This window comes from Talpa europaea (assembly GCF_964194135.1).
Source record: "Talpa europaea genome assembly, chromosome: 1".
Classification (NCBI taxonomy): Eukaryota; Metazoa; Chordata; class Mammalia; order Eulipotyphla; family Talpidae; genus Talpa; species Talpa europaea.
In genome coordinates this window covers 114,396,893-114,415,668 of record NC_140073.1, presented here as the reverse complement: position 1 = coordinate 114,415,668, position 18,776 = coordinate 114,396,893, and the positions used below count along the sequence as shown (strand labels likewise).

The following is an 18,776-nucleotide window of genomic DNA, read 5'->3' as shown; positions in this document are numbered from 1 at the left end:
AGTTGATTGGTATTTGGAGAATAAAGTGTAGCTTTAGATTATTGTGTGTATCTTCCTAAGGAAACACGGTGCACATTAAAATGAACAGCATCACATAATCACCAATTCAATCAGCATTTCCTTTGACCACCTTTGAGGGGTTCAAAGACCGGACCTAGATGTTTTGATGACTCTGAGAGATAAACCACCTTTAATTAGATCCACTACCTGGAAATAACCAAAGAGAATAGAGGCTAGGAAAATGTTTAACTAGAAAGAATTAAGCACCTTCAGATAATATAGGTAGCCTCCTAGAAAGGCTGCGTAGTCTCATACGGTTTAACATTTGGAACATTAATGATGTGAATTTTAAACTGAGGTGATCAAGCAGAGACCTTGTGGAACAACAGAGCAGATTTTTGTGACAGTGATTCTTTTCAATGTTAATAACATTCATATTTGTAAAGCACCTTACAAACTTGGAAACATATATTCTCATAAAGCAACTTGGAAAGTTAAAAAAAAGCACAAAGGAGAAAAGACATGACTCAGTTCTGATGCCAAAATCTGAGATAACCAATGTTCATATTCTGGTGTGAAGACAAATATTGATAAAACTGAGATGCTGAGAGTTACCACACGACAGGCAAACCATTGCAAGGGAACTATTACAGTTATTATTTTCCCAAGATTTTCCAGTGTATATGCATTTTTATACCCACAGACACTCACACTATTATCACTTAGTATATTAAACATTTTGCATATTGATATTCTTCTGTAGCATGATTTTAATTAGATAAAAATTTTCCATTGTATAGATGTGCTATAATTTATTTACCAGCTTCCTCTAGTTCTTTCTAATATATCACTATAATAAATAATGCTATGGTTCAGACCTTTATATGTAACTTTATATGTAAACTTTTGTACATAGCTATGATAATTACCTTAGGATCAATTCCTAGACGTGAAATTAATAAGTCAAAGGATATTTATACTTTTTAGACTCGGGATAAATCTATTTCCTGTAAGATTGTAGCTACATGTTCAGACTTTGAAATGCTACAAACCCTAAGGTTCGAGTATGACTTTGGAGTTCTTTTCCATCCTTGTCACTCACCTTACCTTCTGCTTCTTTTTCTAAATATTTTGTTCCCTGACATTCAATTTTTTGTCCTGTTTGTGTTTTTTCTTGGTCAATTTCTCACTTACTGGTTTTACCCACTGATTAACACCAGGGGTTAAATGACTCCAGGATTAATATCTCCAGCTTCTCTCCCTCTTCTGTTGCATTTCAGTTGTAATATGTGTCAATTTGAACTAGGTAAAGCTTCCCTCATACCACCCTTACTCAAATCTGAAACTTCAGTGTTATCCTCAGTATGGATGAGAGAAGGCACACACCACCCCTACAGAATAAATAATTCTTTTGGAGAAGTACCACAATTTTTGGAAACAAGACTCTCATTTATTTCACTGGCAAACAGCCTAAGGTTTGTTTTTCTCACCATCAGCCTCTCAATCTGTCTCTCTTATTTCTCTCACTCACAGCTTGTTCCCTCCTTGCCATGACCCCTCCCCTCAGCTGCTCCCTATTTCCCAGAGAGGTTAGACAGGGGCTACCATTGACCCAGAGTTGACAAAGGCAGCTGTGCCTCCTGCTCATTGGTGAACCTCAGCAAAACAAAGCAGACCCTGCCATTCTAGCAGTGCTCCGGTGGGCCTGACCATAGATTACACTTCTAGAACTCTCTAAAGTCCACTTCTGTCTCTTTATGCTCAGGAGCATTGCTGAAGTTCTGATTTTATCCTTTGGGAGAAGGGAAAAAATCACTTTGTTCTTTTGGAAGATATCTGTGATGGATATGTTTGTTATTGTCTGGTTTCCTTTGATCCAGGCTCCATTCTTTCAAGACAGTTATTCTGAGACTTCTCTGATAGGGAAAAATCAAAGTAGAACCTACCTCATGGTGTTGTTTTTAATAAGTGTATGAGATAATGCATGTGAAATGCAGACCTCATTGCCCAACACTGCATAAACATCTGGTAATTGTTAGTTTATCAGTGTCATTGCTGTCATCTTCTGAAAGATCCACTTTATTTTTTAAAAAGAATTATTTATGCATACAAGAAGTGGGGTACAGGCCAGATGTGAGGGGTGAGAGGATTCACCAAAGACAGAGTGGGGAACAGAACAGAAGGATTGACTGAAATACACTGCTGAGGGGAGCAGCGGGCAGTCAGGAGAGGTCTGCTGTGCCATGTGGGTTGCTCCCTGGCTGGCTGGGGATCGAACTCATGCTGCAGTGGCTGCAGACAACTTCATACGTTGCATCTTAACCCCTTGAGCCACTAGGGAGGTCCTGAAAGATCCACTTTAAAGGGTCTAAAGATGCTTCTGACTTCCTATGCAGAGCCAGTTGCTCACTTTTCTGTCATGTTTTGAAATTCTTTACTTGGACACGTAAATTATCTTAAGCATTTCTATCTCCACTGCGAATACCTCAAGGGTATTATTGTTTGAATTCATTTTTATATCCTCAACACCCAGCCATGTGTCTGACATGCAGGAGGTGATTAATAAATTTATGTTGGGAAAAGACAGTGGATGCATGATTTATGCCCATGTTTGTGTTTGTGTTTTTCTCTACCAAATTTTTGGATTTCTCAAAAATCAGTTCATGTGTTTCACCTTATTAACAAGCTAAAAAAGAAAAAAATCACGTGATATGAGACCACGTGATTAAAAGGCACAGAATTTTAAAGCAAAATTACATAGTCATGTGTTTAAAAAAATCCAAACCACTACAGATAATATATTAAAATTAGTAATTGAATTTAGTATGATTGATGGATGCTAAATCAAAGTTATATTTTCCATATACCTATTGAAAACATTAGAATATAAAATCATACCACTTATAATAACATGTACTTTTTGAACACTAGGTATAAATACAACAAATTATATGTAAGACCTCTGCATGGAATAGTATAAAGCTTTGCTAAGAAAAATTTTTAAGAGTTCTAAATAAATTGAAGGATGTTTGTGGATTGAAAGATTTGATTTTGTAAAGATGTCAATTCGCTCCCAAATTAACTGATTAATTCAACAGAACCCCCACCCCAAAAAATCTTAGCAGAGTATATGTGTGTTTGTGAGTTTAATGTTCACATTCATTCTAAACTTAATGTAGAAATGGCAAGGGCCAAAAATGGTCCAAACAATCTTAAAGAAGAAGGACAAAATTGGAGGACTTATTCTGTTGGATACCAAGAATTGTTATAGGACTATATTGATTAAGGCAGAATGGCATTTGTGTAAGGATAGACATATTGATCAATGTAGTGAGATAGAGGATCCAGAAACAGATCCAAACATATGAATACTTGATTAATTTTTAAAAAGAGGTACTGTGGGAGGTATTCCTCACACACTCCCAAATGAGGCTGAGTTAATTGGTCATTAAAAAAAAAGTATTAGTACTATACTCAAAAGTCATTTTCTTTGATTATAAATCTAAGTGTGAAATTTAAAACAATAAACATTCTAGGAAAAGAATAGGAGAATATTTTCATGAGCTAGGAGTAGGAAAAGATTCCTGAATAAGACAGAAAAAAGCACTAAAAAAAGAAATTGACATTGGTATAAAGAATAAACAACATCCGGGAAATGAATTTCTCAGAGGAAAATAAAAAATCCATATAAAATTAAATGTGTAAATTGCAATTTCAAATTTAAAAGATATATAGATTTTAACCTAAACCATGAATATTTGAAAGTGTAAAATATCTTTTTATCTCAATAACCATGATCCAAAACCTTGATATATTACTTTTTTTTTTTTTTTTTTTGCTTGTGTGGGCATGAGAGATTGATCTTTCAACTTCTCATTGAAATCAGTCATATTAATTCATTGACACCTTTGTAATAGCTCCTATAAAGCAGTTCTAATCTGAACACTTGAGGGCCTCCCTAGAGGCATAGGGGTTAAGTCTCACTGCTATCACACTATGACTGCTTTGGCCTGAGTTTGATCCCCTGCAGGGGAGCTAACCCACATAGCACAGCAGACCTCTCCTGTCTCACCCGCTGTTCCCCTTAGCAGTATGTTTCAGTAAATCTGCCTGTTCTGCTCCCCACTCTGTCTCTGGTGAATCCTCTCTCTCTCTCTCTCTCTCTCTCTCTCTCTCTCTCTCTCTCTCTCTCTCACACACACACACACACACACACACACACGCACACTCATACACACTCCCCGCACCTCTGGCTTGCACCCAAGTTCTTCTATGCATAAATAAATCTTCAAATGTGAACACTTGGTGTTAATATTATGTGGAGCACGTTACTAAATGTTTGATGCTGATAATTATACCTTTGCATAGATATAGTAGGTTATCTTCTGAGAATCTGTTCTAAAAAATATCCTCAAACCTCTACATTTATCTTATGTTCTGCAACTTCAATCTTTTGAATATGATTTTACAACATACACAATAAATTACTAGTGATAAAAATATAAAGTAGTAAAATTCAGATGGTAGCATGATAGGTTAAGTACTGTTACTAAAAGATGTGTACAATCAAAGAGAAATATTAATCAATGGTTTAATTAAAATGCTTTCCTAAAATGCTGAAATTACTCAGAGTGGAAACTGTTGCCAGATTTCAATCACAATTTTGTGATTGTGACTAAGACAGCTTTATGTCCACTTCTTATGGCTATAGGCATTGGGGAAGCTAATGTTGGCGTGGGGTATTTTTAATTGATTCATGTTTGATTGAATTCCTTGGCTTGTTCAATATGATCTTTTAAGTGAAAGGGGACAGATGAGTGTATGCAATTAAAAATGATCATAATATGTTTTTTTAAAGTTCTTTAATATCTGTTATGGAGAGTTGTGAGCTGTAAATCAGAAATGGGTTGATAATATTTTATTTTAATTAACTGCTTTCTTGCATCATAGGCTGACCAGATATCTGGTTTTCACATAAGATCTGTTCTCTGCGTCCCAATTTGGAATAGTGGCCACCAAATAATTGGTAAGATGTTCCCTTGATAGTTCAAACTTTTTTTTATAAAGAAATACAAATTTCATTAAAATCACCCATGTCTTTTTTATGTGTTTCCTCATTTTATGTCCCAGAACTTGTCAACCTATGTCTCTTATATAATCTGATAAGTGTAGTCTCCTGATGAATCGACCTTAATCAGAACAATGAACAAATATTTATTCCTTTAAATAATAACCAGTAATTTTGAGGTTGGAGGTAATCTGAGAAATTTCTTTTTTTTTTTTTTTTTTTTTGGTTTCAGATACTCCACTTTATTCACTGTCCTGTTTCTTCTTCTTCTTTTTTTTTTTAAATCCTTTTTAACAGAATTTTCTTATCTTGCCTTATAGAAATTAAGGTGGCTGAGAGAGCAAATACTTGAAAAAGGTCACAAAGTAGCAGGGTCAAGATTAAAACTCAGGCCTTTCTGTTCCTTGTACAAACTTTTCCACTACATCTATATGTTTACATTTATGCTTTTACATGAATGCAAAAGGAGAAACTGAATTATTAAACCAATAATAATTATTAGACATACACATCTTTCAGCCTGGATGGGTCTGAAGTAGTCTACACTTTCTGAGAATAAGGTAATTGTGGGCGGAGGCAGCTCAAATTTTTCTCTCTCCCTGATCCTCTCCTTATCTTCAGAAACTCAGGAAAATATTCAACCTAAGAATGAAGTCTAGACAAGAAAAATTCAAGGGTAAAATAGAGAAGACATGAAGGATGCAGGTGGTAGTTAAATTTAGTGAATCACAAAAAAATGTGATTTTTTTTTTCCCCCTAAAAGACATAAGGTAACTAATGCATCTGCCTCTTTTCTTCTCCCTAAGGTTGTCTGTTAAACTCTAAGCTACTTACTAAAGAGTTTCGTATTCTACAAATGTTGGCAATACCTCAGTTTTAAAAGAATTTTTTAATCAGCTTTCTTAATTTGCAAAAAAAAAAATTGGTACTTGATTGAACATGAAGAATATTCTAAGACTTGGGGTTTGAGCCCCTAATATAAAGCTTTGAATTGTATCACGAATAGAGTTGTAGACATATTTGAAGGAGAAGGTAAAGCCTGTAAGAAACACCATAAATTATCTGTTGATATCCAGTACAATCTCACATACAGTCCTAACTTTCATTCTTAATAGTAAACATTTGTTACTATTTCAAAATTCAGACTTATATTTGCCTGCTACATGCAAAAATCTTTGCTCTATATTGCATATATATCTTGTAGTATTTGATGAATTACCTCCCCAATCGAAAGTTAGGTGTTTTAAAAAATACAATCATGCTTTAATAAAATAACCACTATTTTTTTTGGGGGGGGGGGTTGTATTAATGAGACACAGGAGAATAGTTTTCAAGGTTGTTAAGGTTTTTTTGGTTAGATTTGTGGGTTTTGATAGTCATAACCCAAGACATGTTATAATGCTGGAAATGAACTTTGGAAAGAGGAAGCACATATATGTTAAGTCTGTTGGAACTATATACACCCTACCGAGATTGCACAGCAGAACTCACCTTGCATTAAAGGCTAACTGTATCCTGGTGCCTAACATTTCTTGACTGTAATTCCTAACTTTTCTGAAATATTCACTCTGAGTGGAACAGTATGATTAACATTCAATTTTGCTTCATCCTTCTCTGAGATAGTTAACATTTCCGTTTTCATTTTACAGATGAGGAAATTCAGTACTAAAAAGCTTAGGTAACTTGCGCAAGGTAACTCTGCTGATGGTGGATTTGAAATTTGAACTGGGACAATCTAACTCCAGAGCCTGTGTTCTTAATCAGGATGCATAGTGCCTACTTGAACATTGTGCTTTGAGGGAATTAAAAAAATAGAAAATTATCTTTATGCACCTATATACATAGTTGTATATATCATGACATATGTGTGTCTATGTGTATGCATATATGCCAGATGACTGATAAGTTATAATACACAGCCATCTTGAAAACTATTTTCTGAGAATCAGACTTATGTCTGGTAGAACTCCAGGCTTCTCTGAGGCCCAGTCTGGACATCTCAGCCTTACAGGCAGGCCTCAGCCCTGCTCTCAGAGACAGGAGGCACTAGAGACAAAGTCACTGTCTGCAAAGTTGCTTTCGGGAGGCCTTGAATCAGCTGGGGCTTGCAATATTGTAGTAACCCTTGTCCAGTGCTGAAAATGACCGCATTTCCCCAATTCTTCCCACAGGAGTGGCTCAAGTGTTAAATAGACTTGACGGGAAACCTTTTGATGATGCAGATCAAAGACTTTTTGAGGTAAGAAAATAAATCAGTGAACCTCAGCCTTACAGTTGTCTCCTGGTTCAGGTTTGCCCAAATTTATAGGAATAAATAATTATTAATGATTGCACTTAAACAGTAGCAAAATTTAAAGGCTATAACAGAGCTTCGGTAAGATTTGATTCTTTTTTTCACTTAGTTCTATTTTTTAACCATTGATTATATTTGTCCTAATTTTATTAGAGAATTGAATCCCCCTTTAGTTGCCTTATCCTTGTCTTGTTCGTATGTGTTCACAAACACAGCCAGCTCTGCCAGCTGTGTGGCCATCACAACTCTAATACTTGGTAGCTAATGTCAGGCTGCCCTCTCTCTGGAGAGGTTCATAAGCAAAGGCTTCCTGGTAGACGATCCCAGTCACCAACATGAAACCCCATGGTTATTTTCCTCTAGTTTAGAAAACCTCACAACTTCTGTGCTAATTTCTTCACTAACTAGTACCAACTGATACTAAAGCCATCTTCCTCCCCATTAACAGTTACTTTATGGGTACACTCACTTGGTTTCTTTACACAAATATTTTATAGCCTTGCTACTGAGTGAGGTTACTTTTTGAGAAACAGAATGAAATGACTAAAATCAGTCCAAACCCAAAGAAGTAAGGAACACATTAAGACAGCCTCTATGTATGTTTTTAAATATGTGGAAACGTTTCTTTACAAATTAAAATGTTTTCTCATATGCAGTGTGAGCTATAAAGTTGTTGTATGGCTTTAGTAATTAAGGATTTTAATGGGCACATTTCCCCAAGGCCCACCTTTGTGTCCTATAAAATTATACTTTCAGATCCATCCCTGATGACTGCTGCTTTTATATTAGAATGTGTCAATGAGTTATTATAATTTTTTAATTAGCGGGCTTGTTCTTTCCTAGGCTTTTGTCATCTTTTGTGGCCTTGGCATCAACAACACAATCATGTATGATCAAGTGAAGAAGAGCTGGGCCAAGCAGTCCGTGGCTCTCGATGTAAGTGCAGTATTTGTCATTATTGTATGCTAAAAAGTCCTAATTTTGTGAGCATAAAAGGTCCTTGTTATGGGACTGACTTTTTCAATTTTTAATTATCTATTCATTGGATCTTAATCATTTTAGAGTCATGGGTTTGAAGTTGATGAAAGTTTGAGACCCTCTCTGGAAAAACAAATGTATGCCCATAATTTTGCATATTATTTCAGGGAGCAGAGATTTATTGCAGCCATCCATATAAGTTGCAGTTGGATGTAGATTTTAAATACTTAGTTTATTAGAAGTGATGACCCAAGAATAATTTGTCAGAATTTTAAACAAATTATGGACTTATTTTGAATATGCATTAGATATTCTAGAAAGTCACAACTTTTCTTAGCATAGGAGAAAACCTCACTGTGAAGACATGTGACCCAGATAGGGAAGGGGCTCCTGTCATTTTCCAGCTCCCCTCAGGGGTGCTTCTACAGCACCTCCCCTCAGACCCTCTAAGTCCTGACAGAATACTTGTCCTCTCCCCTCAATCCTGACTTTCAAAAACAAAGATCTATTTCCCCCCCAACTTCTGCTCTATAGCTATTATGAATATTTTTATTTATATCCATGAAATACTTATCCTATGGGGTAGAAAGAATGTCAGTATATAAAGCATTATAAAGAATAGTGTAATACTTGCACAATCTTCACTCTTCTGTGCACTGAGATAGTGGTAGAAAGAGAAAACCAAGGGAGAGGATAAGAGGCAAGTCAGTGGTATCTGCTGAGGTTTAAATGACAGAAAATTACAGTTTCTTGTGTATATGCTTTCCCCCCTTAACTAGACCATGAGATTTGGAAGCACAGGGATTTTTTAAAATTAATTTTTATTTATTTATGCATACAAGAGCTGGGGTGCAGGCCAGAGGTACGGGGTGGGGTGAGAGGGTTCACCAGAGACAGAGTGGGGAGCAGAACAGGTGGATCTACTGAAATACACTGCTGAGGGGAGCAGTGGGAGAGAAAGGAGAGGTCTGCTGCTGTCTTTGGGTCAGCTCCCTGGCCAGGGATCAAACTTATGCTGCAGTGGCTGCTGATAGCTTCATAGCGCTGAGACTTTAACCCCTGCACCACCAGGGAGGTGGGAACGGGGATTTTTACCTTGTTTGTGACCTTATTCATAGTACCAACTAAGGTGTTTAACACAGAGACTATTTTTATTGAATGTTTTTTGGATGAATGGGAAAATGAGGGAAAGAAGGAGAAAGGCAAGCATAGAAAGGGTTATTTTGTTCTCCATCTGAGATAGTCCTGTTTTATTTGTATCATCTTTACACTAAGGACTAAAAACAATACTCTAAGGTGAATTAATAGCTAGATGAATGCAAACATGCAGCCAACCAATAAGAGTCATCAGTAGAGCTTGAAGACACCGTGGGCAGAACCATTTTCAAATCCAGCTCTGTTATCCACCTCAACTGTGAGCATTAAATGAGATGATGTCTGTGAAGATATTAATACACAGTCAATAAAATTATAGCAATAGCAATAATAACTATGTTACCACTTGTAACATATGTATTACTAAGCGATCACCATAGGTTGAAGGGAGAGCAAAAGGACAGGAATTTGGAACAGCAAATGTTGAGTCACACCTCATCAAACTCTGGTCTTCACAGACTTGCCCCACCCACCATCTCTTAATGTTTTCAATTATAAAAAGAAATACACACTGTACACTAGTACCCCCTAAACTTTACTTCATGTTGTCAGAGTGTAAATGACACACATACTAATATTCTCACTCCTTACCTACTTCTCAGTGGCTCCTCATCCTGTTGAGAAGGGGGCTGCACTAACTGGGTTGAAGCATGAGATGGCCTTTTAGCCCTGAAAGGTACTCTCAGGGCACCAATTCCTAATCCCTTCCCCACCCTAAGGACCCACAGTTACCATCCCCTAGTGTTAATATAGCTCCATTCTCCTCAGCCACCTCAGTTCATAACGAACACCGTCTTGTTGGTGTAACTCAGATGCCTTCTATCCTCAAACACAAAAATTGTGACTGACATGCCCAAATTTCGAGGTCCGGCTGAGAATTGTGGCAGTCACACCCTTCCAGAAGTTGATGTATTTATATGTGCTGGCTTATATATACTGTGTGCTTGCTTTGGTGCCATTGTTGAAATTGGTAATCACAGTTAGAATTCTGCTGTTGTCCCTCTCACCCTCACCCAACCTGTACTCAACTAGACTCAACCCAGGTATTCCTAACTCTGCTGAGCACATGGTGCCCACCCCATGTGAGCCATAAACAAGAAGATCTGGGAGGATTTCTTAGCTCAGGAGGTTTTTTTTTTGTTTTGTTTTTTTAAGAGGGGCTTTTTTTTTTTAAGATTTATTAATTTATTTATACAAGCACTGGGTACAGTCAGAAGTACACAAGGGTGAGAGAATCCACCAGAGTCAGAGCAGAGAGCAAAGTAGGCAGACTGACGAAGTACACTGCTGAGGGGAGCAGCGGGCAGGGGGAGAAGTCTGCGCACCATGTGGGACCCTCACCCTGTAGCCGGGGATACAGGGTGCTACAAGCTACAAGCTGCTACACCCTGTAGCAGCTTCGCAACCCAGCGCTCAACCACTGTGCCACCAGGGAGGCCCTTAGCTCAGGAGTTTATGAAGACAAAACATGATTTGTTGAGAGCTACTCAATCCAAGTTCTGGAATGATATCTACAAATGTTATAATGTACATCAACTTTGGAATGTATAAATCTTAAATTTATATATATGTAGACATTATACATGAGCATGAACAAATGTAATATTTATATATTTCCATTAAAATTTTATTAGAAGTATTTATATATATGTATTTATAACCAGCCTAGTCCAATAAATGATTTCAGCTACTCTATAGGAATATAAATAATCTAGCAAAATTTTAGCAAGACAAAGTAATATTAATAATAGTAATAATAGAGCTATTAGGGAGGAAGTTGGGGGTGAAGCTGGGGAGGGGAACAGAACCCCATGCAGTGCTCTGCTTTCTCCCCAAGGATAACCTTGATAACCTTCCCTCCTTTTCCACTGTGGTTTAGGAAAAAGTCCCCACTCACATCTGACCAAATTCCACATTTTGTATTATCTCATTTTTGCTTATTGTCTTCAGTTTTCATCCTACTTGATCTTGTCCCAAGAAGATCTGTGTCTAAATGCATCTTTCTCATAATTTCATTGAGTGTCTTTTTTTCCAGTTGGTGACAAGAGTGGGGGGAAATAATCGGTCCCATAATCTCCACTGACAATAACCACTCTAGGGGTGTTTCCCTCCCCAGAAAGGGGACACACACAGTTCATAGACCTGGAGAGGTAACAGGAATACATTTGTTCCAGCATTTCCACAAGACCTTTGAAAGATAACACATTTTCTTTTGTCTTTTAAAAAATCCTTGCTCAAAGATATTTTAAATAAATATACCCACTTTGCGCATACTCTGGAAGTAAATTCTCTGAGATAAATTCTCTGAGGTGGCTAACCCCCAAAGTACTCACCAAAATGTTCAGAGTTCACAGGCAGTATTTTAATACAGGTCTTGCTTCACATTAACATCGCCTGCAGAAGGTCCATCCGCGCCAATGGTGGCAAAGGGAAAACCTTGTCTTTGGCATCCGTCATTAGCCTGGGTAGGCAATACTGGTTCATTCACTTGTTGATTTGGGGCAAGCTGCCTATCCTCTTAATTTCAGTTTTTTCATATGCTAAGTGAACATGATAAGATAGTGGTTTTTTTTTTTTTTTTTAAGATTTATTTATTTATATAAGAACTGGGCTACAGTCAGAGGCGCAGGAGGGTAAGAGAACTCACCAGAGACAGAGCAGGGAGTAAAACAGGCAGACGGACCAAAGACACTGCTGAGGGGAGCAGCAGGCGAGGCAGGAGAGGTCTGCCGTGCTGTGTGGGGATCTCCCTGACTGGCCGGGAATTGAACTGGTGCTGCAGAGGCTGCGGACAGCTTCACAGCGCAGTGCTCAACCCGCTGCGCCACCAGGGAGGCCCAAGAAAGAGTTTTAACAGTTAACTGTTAACTATTTGGAGAGAATGTTTAGTTAACACTTAATGAAAGTTCACTGTTCATTTAACCACAGCACTTGGTGTGTCTTCCGTACCCAATTTTATCTCTTCTCAGTCCAAGATTTTCTGTAAGCCTGTGCTGATTCAGTCAAGGGCTAGGGAGACACAGGTTTCTCTCCTTTTTATCGAGAAGATCATCTCTTGCTTGAAGTTTGAGCTGAAAACAGATCCCTCATTTCCTAGGTCCTGACACCCCTGGGTGACACCAGCCAGCCTCCTAGCAGCCTTGTGATGGTAGCTTCTCCAGCGTGCTGCTGTTCACTCAGTGCAGCCTGTGACTCGTGCTACGCTCTGTCTTTGCAGGAAAGTCCAGGGCATGGAAATTAAAATTCCCCATGTCAAAAACAGCCATGCAGGTCTTCAAAAGCTATGCATCCAAGACCAGGCACAGTGTCCAATAAGATCGGCCATCCCAGGAGGCCCCTTGCCTGTCGCCACAAACTGACAATTTAAGCGCATTCTAGCCATAATCCACACATGGTAATATAAACATATGTTCTCTACTCTTACGGCCTTTAAAAAATGAAGTGACTAATATATTATCTGAATTTTGCTTAACAATTGGATTATAAACTCAGTTATTTTGATGATTGCTTCTCTTAATTTCTCATAATTTAGTTATGTAATTCTATTGTTAAAGTCCTTTTTACTAAATTTATAAAATTAATGCTCTAAGGCTCTTAAAGAGCAGAGATGCTCTTAAAGCTGAAAAATGGAACAGAGTGGAAATTACTATCATTTTTAATAACCTTAATTTTATGATCCTGATTTTCATTCTGCATGAGCAGCTAGGAGCTTCAAAGAACCATAGTAATGTATATTCACATTTTCTGAGCATAAGGGCCCAAAGATAAAAGGGGGAATTTTTACCTACAAGTTCAGAATACAACGGAAAATGCAATACAAATGTAGATCTAGACTATTCTTCATTTTGAACATGCAGAATTGTTCTTTGGGGAGTCTTTTTTAGAAACTGCAAATGAAACCTTACCTAATAGTGATGAGAAATTTTCCAGGAAATATAAGTCAATGTACTGAGGGACACCTTATACACCTTTTATAACCAGCAGAGGGAAGGAATCAGGGTCAAACAGAAGGTGGGGAAAGGGCCTAGGCAATCAGGAGCTAAGCCCCATTTACTCTATTTCCCCAAAGCCTTTCCTGTCCATTTCCTCCTTTTTAATGGCCACAGCAACCATCCTGTTTCAGAGCTTCATTCCCTCGTAACTGAGCGATTGTAACAGCCTTTGATGTGTTCTTCCTAAACCATATTTTAGCTCTCATTGCTCTCCCACTCATAGACCTTAAAGTACTCCTCCATTTCCTATCAAATGTAAACTTTCTGGCCTTTAGGGCCCTTGAAAATCTCGTACCAAACTATTTTCCCACCCCTGGCTCTCATTTCTCTTACAGTGTTTCATGCTTTTTACAAACTCGACTAATCCTGGTCTACAAATCAGCTACCTGCTTCTGCCATTTTTACTCCAACATCCCCTCTATGTTTGTAATTTTCTGTTCCAGTTATACATTTCTCCTCAAATTTTTCCCATCATCCAAAGCTCTATCAAGTTTCTAACTCAGTGATTATGTTTCCCTCTTTGTCCTCTATTCTAGGTAAGTGTGAGTTTGTTTTCCTCTGATAGAACTTAAAGTGCATTCAACTGTGTGGCCAAGTCTTCTCTCTCTTATTCCTTTCAGTGCTTTATATGTAATGGTATTCAGTAAAAAATATATTGAGTCAATTAATGCATGCAGCTAAAAATAATTATGCTGTATTGCCATGTCAGCATTCCAAAGAAGAAGCAACTGGGTTGTGACAGAGAAGCTGCTGGTCCTTTCAGCGGTAGCCTTGCCAACCAGACTCTCATAGCATTAAAACAAAGCAAACTAATAATAGACTAATAATGAACTCAAGGACTGAGTTTATTCTTGTACCAATTCCCATGGCTTCCATTCTCACCTCTCGTCTGAGGAATCATCTCAAAGATTATAAGTGAGCCCTTATGTTCAGCACTCATTCACACTCCTTATGCTCTCTTATCTGTTCATGCTGTTGACTATGTCCTCTTATCACAGTACAGAAGGCAACCCGTCCACTTTGGTAATTAGCCTCTCATAATCACCTCTACATTCCCTTGCCCCCTTCTGGGCCATGAGTACAAAATTGGTATTTCCTTGGATGATGATTAAAGGCCTAACCCAGCTTGCTAAAGGCAAGGGAAAAGGAGAAAAGTGAAAGAGATGATTTTCCCCCAAGAAATCTGCTAAACTCTAAGGAGAGAATTTGCTCTAACAGGGTGATAAAGAGTTAGATATCCAGACTTAGAGAATGCCCATGAAATGCTATTATTTTTTTCTTGCCCCTCTTCCTTTAAACTTACTCTGTTGAATCAGTCTCCCCCGACTCCTGGGGGAATTCTCTGGTAGACCCCACAGTCGGACATGACTGCGTGGTAATCTCCCAGGATTAGGAGCCTCTGGTGTGGAGAGGGTCCCAGTGAATCTCTTCACTCTTCCTCGTCTCACCTCCTTCTACAAGACAGGTGCAGGGGGCCAGAGGAAGGTAGGATCAGTGGGGAAAGCCTCCCATGGCTGGTGCTGTCTTTCCTGGCTTCAGGGCCCTCTGTGTCAGTCGCCAACATTCTCTTTTCATCATAAATTGCTTTCATTAATTCTGAGAACTCCTGGGACTGGGACTGGGACTCTACCTCAGCACTCCTTGATTTAAAGAGATTTGCCTCTCCTAATAGCAAGTTGCAATTTTTTTTCAGCTTCTGACTCCCAGTGATCTTCCAGCCAAGGGGATCAACTCATTCCTCCTGGAAGTCCTCTTGGTTAGGGTTGGGTTTTTCCTTCTCTCAGCAAAAATAACCACAAAACAAAATTTTCCATTTTAACCATTTTTAAGTGTAAATTTCAGTAGATATATATGGTGGCATTTGTTTTTAAGAGACAGCATCATCTTTTTTATTTATTTTTAAAGATTTATTTTATATATTTATGCATACAAGGACTGGGGTGTAGGCCAGAGGGTGGGGGGGGTGGTGAGAGGATTCACCAGAGACAAAGTGGGGAGCAGAACAGGCAGACTGACTGAAATACACTGCTCAGGGGAGCAGTGGGCGAGACAGGAGAGGTCTGCTGCACCATGTGGGTCAGCTCCTTGGCCAGGGATCGAACTCGTGCTACAGTGCCTGGTGATAGATTGATAGTGCTGAGACTTAACCCTTGTGCCACTAGGTAGGCCCATAGTGGCATATTTTGTTTTCTTTAGTTAAAAGAGAACCCATTTCTATTACAGTGTTTAGAATAGTAGCTGATATATAGTAGACACTTAATGAATATTTGTTATTTGTTTATTTATGCATTTATTTACAAATGAACAATTGAACCTAATTTCATACCGAATTGATATGTAAAGCATTTTGTGATTTGCTAACAGCTTCTGCAGGTACTTATTGCAAATTTCGGACATAGTCTTGTGAAATATCTGTGAAAACTATGATTGCCAGTTTGTTATTTTGTGAATAACATTTACAAATTCTAGGCAGCTAACTATCTGGGGCATTACCTGAGATACCAATAAGGAAGCATATATGTGTTGTTTTTTTTGGTCTCAGTATCTATCTATTTATTTATCTCAGCATGAGCACATGGATATTTATTCTATACTTTGGGTTGTAATCCATTACTTTAATTATCAAGTATAATTTTTATACCAGAATTTAAAGATATATTTATTTATACAAGAATGGGTACAGGGCAGAGGTGCAGGAGAGTGAGAGGATTCACCAGAGACAGAGCAGGGAGAAGAACAGACTGAATACACTGCTGAGGGGAGCAGCAGGTGAGTCAGGAGAGGTCTGCTGCACCATGTGGGTATCTCCCTGGCCAGCCAGGATCGAACCCACGCTGCAGAGGCTGTGGACAGCTTCACAGCGCTGCGCTCAACCTGCTGTGCACCGGGGAGGCCCCAGTAAGGTAATTTCTTAACAATAGCAAAGAACTTATAGGTATGAAACAGTGGAGCTTTCCTGCAAAAATAGCCAACTGTGCAGTGAACTATACTTTTTTATTTTTTTCGGGGGCAGGGTGAGGTAACATTGCATTTTAACTGTGTAATTTTCAGGTGTGCATCATTAAAAATTAATGTCTGTATAGTGGTGAACATTGAGACTAAGTCTATTAATATATAAATCAAATTCTATCCTTCACCATACAGTTGACCCTTATTACCCAACTTAGACATCTCCCTTCTCTTCTTGTAACCACTAATTTGATTGAATAAGCTAAGAATTTTATTTTATTTGGTTCATTTTTTTTGTTTGGCGAGTGAAATCATGGGGCATTTGTTTTTCTCTGTCTGATCTATTTCATTAAGCATAATACCCTCTAGATCCATATTGTTGCAAATGGCAGGATTTCACCTTTTCTTAATAGCTGAATAGTATTCCATTCTGTATACATACCACTTCTTCTTTACCCACTCATCTGTCAATGGACAAAGGTTCAATTGCATTCTTTTAATAATTCTATCACCATTTGAATATTTCTTAAATACTTTAATGGAGAATCTGAGGTTTGTAAGAAATCATCATTAATGTAATGAATGAATCTGCCACATGCTAAGAGTTCATGCAACCCTCACCCAAACAAGATACAAATGTATACAATATACAAATTTCTCAAGTCATAGTACAATACTTTCAAGTAACTTTAGTCTATTAGAGGGTAAACTCAAGTGAAAGTGATGTCTCTGGAGAGTGGAGAGTTCTAAGAGAGAAAGGTGTGAGTAGTGTGGAGGGTGGACATCTAAATTGGAGAGTTCAATCATGGCTGCATTGTACAGAAGGTAATCTGAGGGACAGGTGGCAGTGAACCCTATAATTTTGAAACACATTCACCAGGGAACACTCCAGGCAGAGGGAGGGTCAGTGACAAACAGGGAGAGCTGAGGTTGTACACTTTGGGCAGTGATGGCTAGAATTAGGGCATACCATGCAGTCATGGCAGGGGAGGAGACAGGCATGAGACAGGAGAAGTAACAAAGGTCAGACCACCAAGAACACCTGTGATACTTGAAGAAATTGAACTTGAAACTAAAATCTCAATGATTGAAGAGTTGTTAAAGGGTTTTCAGCAGGAGAGAAACATGATCAATTTGACATTTTAGAGGGAGCTTTCTGGCAGCTACAAGAAAAAATGAATCTTAGTACTTCATAGTCATACTTTGTTTTTAACAAAAAGTTGACCATATTTTCATTTTATTTCTTATTAAATGATATCTGGTGGTTTTCCAAAATCAAATCCACCCTCAAATGATATGCCACCATTGCCATGGTCTAAGGAATGTGTTTTGGGATCCTAGACAGGACTTCCCAAACACAGCAGGATGTTTGGATTAATTTTGAATAGTCCACATGGTAACTTCTTCTGGCTTATGTGTTTAAAATGTTTTTATTTCATTAATTTGCATTCTTTTCCTTTCTCTTCCTTTTGTTATGTTATTCTTTGGTGCTTTTTAAAATGTATTCTTATCATAAGTCATATACTCATATATGTATGTATGTGTTTATTATATATGTATGTATGTATGTATAATTTAACTTTTTTTTTTAAAGATTTATTTATTCACACAAGAACTGGGGTACAGGCCAGGTGCGCAGGAGGTTGAGAGGATTCACCAGAGACAGAGCGGGGAACAAAACAGGCAGACTGACGAAACACACTGGTGAGGGGAGCAGCGGGCGTGGCAGGAGAGGTCTGTCATGCCATGTGGGACCCTCTCTGGCTGTCCGGGATCGAACTGGTGCTGCAGAGGCTGCGTACAGCTTCACAGAGCTGCGCACAACTGCCTGTGCCACCAGGGGAGGCCCTGTATAATTTAACTTTAACCAAATATGTGTATCTCATTTAACCTTCACCACAGTAGTATGGAGTAGGAAGTATTATTCCCATTTGACAAATAAGCAAACTGAGGCTCAGAAAGATTAGAAATTTGCTCAGAGGGGTTTCGTGGCTTACATTCACAGCTAGTAGCAGTCTTGTAGAAATAAATTCTAGCCTTTTACTGAGGCAGAGGAAGAACAAGTGGTACTTCAGGAATGGTGAGGTCAGGAGAAACTTTATTACTCATGCATGAGGTCTCAGACCTGGGTAGTCCCATAGGATCTGAGCACCTGTTTATAGACAAAGGGTTTCTTTTATACATAACTATCTTACATTGATAACATCAGGTTTTTTAGCAGGCACAACCATTTGCTGAAAAGTTCCCAGACAAGGAGGGCCAGGCCAACAGGGGAAAGATACAGGCATTCAGGGATGGCCTGGGCAAGATAGACCAGCTTAGCCTGCTGCCCGACCTTGTT

The 18,776-nt window shown here is 38.3% G+C and overlaps 1 protein-coding gene across 1 annotated transcript in view; it reads left to right on the top strand.

The window, feature by feature from the left end:
- Window positions 1–18,776, top strand: part of PDE11A (phosphodiesterase 11A) — a gene marked incomplete at its 3' end in the record, with an annotated part of 328,181 nt that overhangs the window by 155,184 nt on the left and 154,221 nt on the right. Inside the window, exons 7-9 of the mRNA XM_084238078.1 lie at window positions 4,951–5,026; window positions 7,240–7,307; window positions 8,205–8,297. Of these exons, the coding sequence (XP_084094204.1) occupies window positions 4,951–5,026; window positions 7,240–7,307; window positions 8,205–8,297 (237 nt within the window). The remainder of the gene's footprint in view (window positions 1–4,950; window positions 5,027–7,239; window positions 7,308–8,204; window positions 8,298–18,776) is intronic.